A 10,121-nucleotide genomic window follows, 5' to 3' on the forward strand; every position below is an offset into this window, starting at 1 on the left:
ATGATATATATTGATATATACAAAATGTGAGCTTCACTTCCTGCTTTATCTGCTTTAATGTCCAAACTAAACAGATCACAGTCAAATTGTCCCTTTTTTTCAGTAACATATTATAGTTTTGACCCCACACTTTGTTATTTTGTTCACTTAACACAAGCGCAGCTTCACACTAAATGAATTATTCACATGCGAGGCTATAACCAGGACAGTGCTCGTGTGCACTGTGCCACTGAGAGTTATGTATTATTGTATACGGCAAGTCTGGTGGTGGGCCATTTTCAGGGTAAAAAAGTGACAATGTCAGCACATTAAGCCACACTCTGGCTCTGCAAATGAGGTTCATTGTCCTGAGGATAAAGAAAAAAATAGCCGTCCATCTAAGGAAAGTTGTTTTGTGCTGGAGAAAAAAACTTTTTTTTTTTTTTTCTTATCTTCACTGCTTTGGGATTCTGTTTCACCAGAATCACACTTAATCTTTCCCTCATCTCAAACTTTTAACTGTACCACACTGCTGCCACTGCTCGCTCAAGTGATTCAAAGAAACACTGCTCCTATTTTTGGACATGGACATTTGTTTGTTGGTCTGCATCTTTGATCCTTCTTATTATTTTTTTCTTCTTGGCAGGACAATTAGGAATGTTCCTGAATGTGTTTTTTTCTTCACTCAACCCACATCTGGACTTGTTTCTCCACTCCCAAAAGGCAGATATCTGAAATATGCTTATTAGCACATGCATCAGGCAGCAGTGATATCTAATGGCTACTGTAATGGGAATTGCACAAGCTGGTTAACTTGTGATGCTGTTGTATCAAGGGACCCAGATGTCTGAGGCAGAGGCATTTAATGAAGCTCATGTGTTATGCCACCTTCTTTTGCTCATTCTATAAAGCTCACTACAATAGAAATAAGTCTATCTACAGTAACTACCCAAGCATGCGTGGAGATTCTAATAGGTTATATATCCTTAATTTAACCAGGTAAAATCTCGTTAACAAGAAAGTCTGGGCCGAAAACAACACTAAAATGAGAATCACCATCCGATCAAAGAACAAAAAGAATTAAAGAAGGCATGGATGTGAAAATTATTACAATGAAACACAAATTACATTGAACACGGTCCTCTCTTTTCTCTGTCCTTTAAATTTCAACTCTCCCAAAAGTGATCAGTTGTGAAAGTTTAACCTCTATTTACTCAACATAACTCGAAAAGTCACGGACGGATTTGGGCGTGATCCGTAGATGCTATCACTGGTTACAACACTCGCTGTCTGACCATAACATTATCACTGGTTACAATACTTGCTAGTATTTTGTCGGCACTGAGCTGCCTTGGGGGAGGTCTGCACGCTCTGAGTGCTTTTCTAGTTATTTATTTTATTTTAAAGCACTTTGTGATTTTATATCTATGAAAGGTGCTATATAAATATAAATAAAGTGTATCACTTACTTACATACAAATGGCCCTGCGATGGACTGGCGACCTGTCCAGGGTGTACCCCGCCTTTCGCCCTATGTCAGCTGAGATTGGCACCCCCACCACGACCCTCCTGTGGAGGATAAAGCAGTAGAAAATGGATGGACTTACATGCAAATTTACATACATGCTGGGGTGAACATACTGTACCTTTACTTCAGTATAATGCAATAAATACAGAACACACTTTACTTTCACTGTCGATGGAAGCTTTTGTGCGACAAACAATGTCCCACATAGTTGAGGAAATGTACCATTTCCTGTCCTGGCTACATTACTGACACAGAATGCATCTACTGGACAATACCAGTTTTCAATCACACTGGTTTCCACTCATATATATCATGTTTTATCTTGTATTTTCCCCTTAAAGTGATCATAATTTACAATATTGACATCATGCGCCTTCAAAAAAAGACCTGAAACTAGAGAATGAGACCATTAACTTCTCAGTAAAGTGTTCAATTATAAAGTGGTGAGCATAGGCTCAATTTCCCATAGTCTTCAATTCTAATGAAGGTCTTTTAATATTATTTCGAATGATCAACGGTTACAATTTAAGACAGAAAGAGGCAACTTTCTTTTAACCTCTGCAACTTTGTTGATGAGAGCAGAGAATTGATGTGTTATTGGTGCAATAATTTAGCATTAATTCTGCCGTTTCACCACTAAGCTGCATGAAACGAGCTGGAATTGATCTTTTCTCACTATGGAGAAATCCATACTCCTTCACTCTATGAGAAAAAAAGCAATGGGAGTGAGAACATGCTGGGTTTGGAGAAAAACTTTAGATTGGTTTCTTCTCAATGGAAGAAAATGGATTTGTTTAGTTTCACACTCTTGCATAATTAAGAAAAAATGTAATGGGTTGCGAAAAAAAAGAAGAAAATCTTTAAATAGAGCACAATTAAAGGATTTGTTCTCTTCTATGGTGAACAGACTGGAGGGAAATGTGACTGTTTTCTGCATAATGATAATAGAGCAAGAGCAATTAAGTCTTTTAAAGTTATACAGCATTGCACTGAACAACGTCTCCATTACTTGAACACTGCAAATTGTTATTTAGCTTAATTTACCTCATTTATGTAACTGCCTTGTTGTAATTAAATGCTGTTTGCATGGAGTAAAGTGCCAAAACATAAGGACAGGACAACTTCAGAAGTGGACATTTACCCAGGATTCAGAATCCGAGCATGTTATTGTCGTTATCCATTGTCAAATAAAAGGTAATTCATCATTATACGCAAACATAAGTCGAGGTAACAAGGGTGTGAAGAGCACACAGTTGCTTTAGTTACACATAAGTAATGTAGATAAGTATGATTAACTATAAACAATAATATGTTGCAGTGTAGTTAAGTGGTGTGGTAAATGTATATTGTTTAAAAGGGGACATAATATGATAAAGGGCGGGGGTTGCCGGTTAAATTTTGGGCCAGGTTAAGGGCCGGGGGGGGCCAATGAGCAAGACATTGAATTATGATTATTTCATCTGCCCTCATTTGATTCGTTCTACAAGATAGATTTATAGAATATAATAGAACTGTATGCAAATAAAGACAATACAGTTAACGTACATAATTACATAATTGTCCCTAGTTGGGCTTTTACATGAACAGTATAACACATTATCAAACACTTCAAAAGTACACTAGTGACAGCACACTTTAAAATGTGAATGCATATACATACAAACTACAAGCTAAACTACATTACACATGCTAACAATTGTCAAAAGATACATATAAAACATAATTGGTACAACAAACGATGATGAAACTTACAACATACATCACTTACAACTTAAATCACGTTATAAACATGATATACTTTCACTAGAGGCACTTTCTGGAATGATAAACTGATTCAACAGCCGTAATTGCTTACGAAAGGTCAAGGAAGATAGCATTTTGTAAGTATGAAGGCATTTCAGTCCAAATTAGTGAGGGGTAAATAATAATATATGTTTAAGAAATAGTTTATATTGAGAAAAAGTGCTCCACTTTAAACCTGAGAATACATACAGCAAGTATGAGACACTTCCACCTTAAAGTATGAGGTTTGGAAAACCACTCACCCAGACGTACAGTATCCACGTCTACGTGCACCGCATCATGCGCAGACACATGTGACGTGTGTTCCTTTAATCTGATTGGAGAGCGATGCCGGGAAACCTCCTCGTGACATGTGGCCGGTATAAATAGACTCGGCGCCTGTCTGCTCACGCAGCCCTATGTGTATGAGGGAAAATGTGTCGTCTCGGTCAACAGTTTTTCTCCAAGATCGCTTTCAATTCCTTTTTATCCACGGTGCCGCGGGAGTATTTCCATTTTACGAGACACTACCATAAAAGCTGGTCGTGTATTGGCTGATTTTTGCTCATTTTTCATTTCACTGCACGAAAATGCCAAGGACCAAGAAAAAGAGCAGCCGGAGTGAGTGTGGCCGCATTTCTTTGGCCTTGCTTGATTGTTTCCCTGTGCCAAGCTGACGGTAGTTGTAGTTCTTCCGGTGTGGTCTCTCCGCTGACTGTAGTTGAGTGTGTTTACAGTAAGGACTACAACTGTTGGATGCTGGCCTACTTCAAAACAAAGCTGGCTAGCTGCGGACACACAAAGCGTCTTTGTTCATAACAAAACGCGCCGTGATTCAACGTTGTTGTTTTTGTTTATATTTGATGACATACTCGTTGAATGAACATTAACCGGTCAATACATTTACTAAATTCTCGAAGAACTCGCGGTTTTTTCCCAAGCTTACGCCAGCTAGCTTCACACCAACCCCCCGTTAGCAAGATATGGAATTTGTTATTAGTAAAGTTGATTTGTAAATACACCTACATTAGGTTTTTACGTGATATTTACCCCGGTCGACCAGCGTGTTGATGTTGGTTTGTTTACATAACATATGGAATGTCGTAGTGTGTAACGTGGGCATCGCCATGTCTGACCTCAGTTAAACTTTAGCCCAACGTAAAAGTGGCTACTAGTATTTATTGTGGCGAACACGTCAACTAGCACATGAGGCACAGTCGCATTTTTGTAACATCTGTTATTTTCGTGATATCAAACACGCACATTTTGGACTAAAGAGGATAAAGGGTGGGGAAGAGGCGGCGCCCGGTTCTCAGAAATCAGCTGTAGAGGGAGGGGGACTCCACGTCAACACAAACAAACACACACAAGCAGCACAATGGCCATTTAGGGCTTTTTGTTATGAATTTAATATTCCATAGAAATAAAATTGGGAAGTCGAAGCAGGTTTAAGGTTATCACCCCCATTAAAATTGTGCTTATGATATGACTTTAAGTCTAAATCAACTAACTCTTATACAGTGTAAACCGTATTAATTTCTTTCTGCTGTGGGTTTCCTGCTAACCAGCACACACATTTAGATGCGTTGTTTTGACAGTATATTGATCATGGCTTGTACTTCTCAGCTACATCCACACTTGCTTGTGTGAATTAGTGCAAGGCCAGTTCACACAGTGATGGGATTACAGACATGTCCTCCAGGGGTGAATTCAGGTCATTGCAGAGACGCTTGCTGTTGCGGAGTATGTTTACACTGCACAGAGATTGTGCATTTGCATGCACACTTTTCCCTTTTTATTTATATAACTAACCAACAGAATGAAACCTTAAGACGTGAGGAAATCAATACAATGAAGATTTTTACACATTTAGCTGTGGATTTTGACAATAATCTTGTACTTGGAAAGACCTGGCAAGCACACATAGTTTGTGTCTTGTAAAACTAATACTTTTTACCATAGTTGAACACCATCCAGTCACTTGTACCCTCTTTTGTGGACACTTCCTCTATCACCATACAACACATGGTATTTTTACTCCAAAACTGCATTTATCACAATCTTTCTGTCATGACATGTCAGTTTCAGTGTCACGTTGACCCGTGTCTCCTCGCAGTCCTCAAGGTTTGGTGTTCACAGAGCAAACAAAAGTATGGCTTGCCCCTGACCACGTGGTCAGTCACGTTGCATTTTCACATGAGATAACGGGAAGTACAGTGAAATAATGCGTGCAAAGGATGTAAAACTGATTAGATAACGGCAGCGTTTGACTCCGTACCTGTGAGCGGTTGCATAATGGACTTGCACAGACCTGCTGCAGTGAACACATTTGATGAGGCTGTATTATATTTCCTCTGCTTTTTTTCCAGAGGGCCAACATGGAAATGTTCAGCCTTTCAGTGACGAGGACGCGTCAATTGAGACGCTCAGTCATTGCAGCAGCTTCAGTGACACCGCCAGTGTAGCAGCAGCAGAAGAAGGTAGGTTTTCTGTGCACTTTGGGTACTATAATGTGTGTATACTATGGTCTTTGTTTGGATTTGTGGGTGCCCCTCATGTTTGAGTTACCAGGCTAATGTATTTTCTGTACCGTATACCTTTCTCTAAGAGTAGGAAGACGCTGAGCAGGCACATCTGGAGCAGAGTTTTATGAGTTTTGTGTTGTGGGTGTAGTTTAGCTAACGTCTCTTTATCACTAAGCACCACTGTTGAGCATTTGTTTAAAAGCCATTTTTGTGTCTCCAGGTGGTGAGTCCAGTGAGGACACAGCCCAGGAGGATTTCCAGTACAAGTTGAAGGGGTTTATTGACAGCACAGTGGATAAGAGGTGAAAACATTTCCCTTGTGATTTTTTTTTTTTTGTCAACAGACTAAACATGTTATCTGATCTTGTCATGTAGATTGTAACAAGTCTGTACGAGTATCACTTTACATGAGATAATGGAATGGTAGGTCATTTGATTGTTTGTGGAAATATTTTTCAGATTACAGAAATCGTAGTCGGTATCTTTGCCTGGTTCTGTGAATGTTACGTGATCTAAGAACCTCCACACAACAGGGATTTCATCAGCAAAAATAATATAGTTTAAGGAAAGGCTGTCAATCACAGGAGAAGTGTTTCATTAAAGCCCAGTCACAATCTCATCATTTGCATAAAATCAAAAAAGTATCAACTCACTGTATGGTATTTTGTTAATCTGTGCAAATACCATGTGTAAAATGTATTTTCCATGTCTTCTTCAAGAAATGTGCTACATCATCCATCAAAGTGATGGTTTTGTTTTTAGGCAAGTCAGTACTGGAGAAAGGATTTGCTTCAATAATCTTTTTGTCCTTTTTCCACAGTGCTAAAACCAGACAGGGGGCACTGGATGGGCTAAAGACGGCAATGGCCACTCGGATCCTGTACGAGTTCATCTCGGAGAGAAGGATGACCATCACAGACAGCATCGAGCGCTGCCTCAAGAAGGGTACCTTTTTTAAATAATTTTGTTATTTCAGATGCTTGCACAAACACAATATCAGCAAATGGTTGTTCCGGTTGTCTTATATCAATTATTAAAGGGCTAGGAAGCAGTTGCATACAACATTTGATATTTTATTTTGAATGGGTCTGGTTTAATGTTTTGTTAATGATGCCTCTGTTGTGACATCTCATCTGTTTTTTATCTTCTAATCTACTTTTTTTCTGATGTTCCCACCCCTTTTAATCTCAGGCAAAGGCGAGGAACAGCGGGCAGCAGCTTCTTTAGCTTGCCTGCTGTGTATCCAGCTGGGCTCGGGCATTGAGAGCGAGGAGGTGCTGAAAACCCTGAAACCTATCTTCAAAAACATCTTGGCGGATGGGTCAGCCAACATACAAGCCAGGCAGGCTGTGAGTACTTGGTTGATATCGTGATCATCAGTGCATATCATGTGGAAAACACATGTACCCGCTGGTGTGAGGTGGTTGACATGAATGTTTTGGAGAAAAGTGGTCTGAAAGAGGTTTCTCTGTGTCTGTAATAGGTGGCGACTAGTTTGGGCCTCTGTACTTTGATTACAGAAGATGACATTATGGTAAGTTCATAAGCCTAAAGCTGTCAAACCACACATTCAAATCAAAAGAAATGCTACAGTAGACTCTTTTACAACCTCATCGTCCTTGCATTGGAAAAACCTGTGTTGCTTCTTTACCATAGGACGTACATGCCACAATGGAGTGCTTTGAGAACCTGTTCACCCGGTCCTGTGCGAAGGTGGATGGTACCTCTTCCTCCATCAACCCCCAGACAAGTCAGCTGCACACCAACGCTCTGCTGTCTTGGGCACTATTGCTCACAATCTGCACTGCCAACCAGATCAAAGACATCCTGCGCAAGTAAGACCTCCTGACCAACTTTTCATTTACCTAGCTGCTGTTATGTTTTTATTTTCCTGCATCTCAGAGCCAATTATTAATCTGCAGTAAAATGTTGTTCCAGACACCTGCCCAAATTGCCACGGTTGCTGGAGAGTGACGATGTTAACATGAGAATTGCTGCCGGGGAGACAATCGCCCTGCTCTTTGAGCTGGCCAGAGACATGGACTCTGTAAGTTCTTCTCTTCCCTGCAGCAGTCAGTTTGACTCAAATTTGGACTGAATTATGGTCGTCTGTCATTTCTTATTTTCAAAAACTTTTTCTTTGAGAATAAATGCAGCCTCTCTTGTCTTTGATGTCTCTTCAGGACTTTGAGTTTGACCAGTGGGAGGAACTTTGCACTAAACTGAACGCGCTGGCCACAGACTGTAACAAGCACAGAGCCAAGACTGACAAGAGGAAGCAGCGGTCTGTGTTCAGGGACGTGCTCAAGGGTGTCGAGGTGAGTGCCCAGTCTCCAGTTTGACAGAGGCTTAGTTTTCCAACTTGTCTTTACTGGTTTCATCACTGAGCTTGGATTTTGTATTTGTTTAAATGTCCAGGAGGGAGACTTTCAATCTGAGACCATTCGTTTTGGGACCGAGCGCATGACCATTGACAGTTGGGTCAGAAAGAGGACGTACGATGCCTTCAGGGAGTTTGTGGGCTCTGGGATGAACTACCACCTACAGGTATTCTTTCTTCTAGTGTACCATATGTGTCACTGTAGGACTGCCAGTTTAGAGTATTTTATCGCTATTAATCATATGACTGTCCTTAGTTAACTTGCAATTCATTGCAAATTAATCACATCTGTTCTAAATGTACCTGACGGGGACATTTTAGAAGTTTAATACTCCTTAGTATTGTGTCTGTGAAGGTTCTCTGTCACCCAGGTCATAGTCTGTTTCTGTAGTTGGCTGTAGGCGTTTCACCTCTCATCCAAGAGGCTTCAGTTCTTCACTATCTTCATTATTATTGGAAAGGAGAGAAATGCTGTTCAGCATATTCCCCAGAATAACCTCAAATGTATTGTAGCCTCAAAACATATGCTGTAAAGAGCATGGCAAAGAGAGGTGAGGTTAGATTAAAAGGACAACACATTGCCGCTGGATCTGAAAGAGACGGTGTGGAATATCCAACTTGAAATTAACTTCACAGTCGAGCACCGTTTTGAGTGCTGTATCAGATGGCAGATATCGAAAGTGAAAGTTATCCTGGTAAAAAGGGGCAGAAGCGCTCACTCATTGAACATTTTTAACAATTCTACAGCCATAAAATCAAAAATAAATCCAGGCAGCCTGATTGTCATAATGGTCAGAAGAGGGTTTGCTTTTAATGTTTAGGTTTCCTTTTTAAAATAGTTTTTTCATTTCTCTCAAATCAGTTGAATGAGTTCATCAGAGACGTGTTTGAACTGGGACCACCTATTCTGGTCGATTCAGCGACAATGAAGGCCATGAAAATATCTCGCTTTGAAAGGGTATGTATACAACACAGGTTGCTATGCGTTTTTCTTCCTTTTAAGTTAATATTGCCTTTTATAGTTGTTGTTTTTCTGTTTTGTTTTAAGTTGTCCCTCTGTCTTTTCCCCCCCCTCCAGCATCTCCATAACTCTGCTGCATTCAAGGCTCGGACCAAGGCCAGAAGCAAGTTCAGGGACAAGAGGGTGGATGTAGGAGAGTTTTAAATTATTATTTTTTTTGGAGTCTAGTTAACCATTTGTCAGTTTCCTCTTGCTTCTTTTTAATATTTTGCTCTCCCATGTTCCTCCCCTGAAATCTGTCGTTTGTGTCAAACACACACTTCCTGTAGACTTGTAGAGTTGATTCCATTCTACATTATACTCTGTAATGAACAAAACAGTTTTCTTTTCTATTGTAAATAAATTAAAAATCTGCGGGAGGTGGTGTCAGATTTTGGTTGGAGTTTTCAATGCTTCAATGCATTCACCTAGAAACACCGGTGTTGTACATGTGTATATTCTGCTTTTTCCCCCCTCTAATTTGTGGCCTTTTTTCCGTTTGAACATTGTAATAAATTATATAGTTTAGGTACCATTTGTCTTGCTTGATATGTATATTCCTATTTAGTAATATGTATGTTGTGTTGTAACTGACCCTGTCCCTTTTTTTTTGTTGTTGAAGAATTTGCATTAAGTTGCACTACTACGTAAACATGAGTGGGTTATTTCCGTCTGTGAATATTGTGTTGTATTTTAATATTTGGTCTAATTTAATGACAAGGGTGGTGGAATAAACTCTGAAAAGCTGTAACAAGTAAGTGTCATGGGTATTTTTTTATAAGACTTAACTGACACGTGGATGTTTATTTAGTACATTTTCACAAGTGTTTTGCAAGTGACTTTCACTCTGCTGATCTTTTAAATACTTTCAGGGTCATTCATTTAAGCTATTTTGAGTTATTCTGAAGCTGTATTTTTTTTATATAT

At 39.6% G+C, this 10,121-nt stretch overlaps 1 protein-coding gene across 1 annotated transcript; it reads left to right on the plus strand.

Annotated features, from left to right (window-relative positions):
- The first annotated feature begins 3,725 nt into the window (after positions 1–3,725).
- ifrd1 (interferon-related developmental regulator 1) lies at positions 3,726–9,787 on the plus strand. Its single transcript, XM_083907128.1, has 12 exons — positions 3,726–3,910; positions 5,659–5,769; positions 6,035–6,116; positions 6,635–6,759; positions 7,006–7,163; positions 7,298–7,348; positions 7,471–7,649; positions 7,753–7,861; positions 7,998–8,132; positions 8,233–8,361; positions 9,057–9,152; positions 9,273–9,787. The coding sequence occupies exons 1-12, from the start codon at positions 3,880–3,882 to the stop codon at positions 9,357–9,359; spliced, it is 1,293 nt and encodes a 430-aa protein (XP_083763254.1). The 5' UTR covers positions 3,726–3,879; the 3' UTR covers positions 9,360–9,787.
- The last annotated feature ends 334 nt before the right edge of the window (positions 9,788–10,121 follow it).

Source organism: Microchirus variegatus (genome assembly GCF_963457635.1).
Source record: "Microchirus variegatus genome assembly, chromosome: 20".
NCBI lineage: Eukaryota > Metazoa > Chordata > Actinopteri > Pleuronectiformes > Soleidae > Microchirus > Microchirus variegatus.

What these genes read in the sequence shown, in the direction of transcription:
- ifrd1 (XM_083907128.1), top strand. Translation starts at nt 3,880, where the DNA reads ATGCCAAGGACCAAGAAAAAGAGCAGCCGGA. An exon ending in CAAGAAAAAGAGCAGCCGGA is followed by an intron (nt 3,911 to 5,658) that starts GTGAGTGTGGCC and finishes CTTTTTTTCCAG; the next exon opens with AGGGCCAACATGGAAATGTT. An exon ending in TGTAGCAGCAGCAGAAGAAG is followed by an intron (nt 5,770 to 6,034) that starts GTAGGTTTTCTG and finishes TTGTGTCTCCAG; the next exon opens with GTGGTGAGTCCAGTGAGGAC.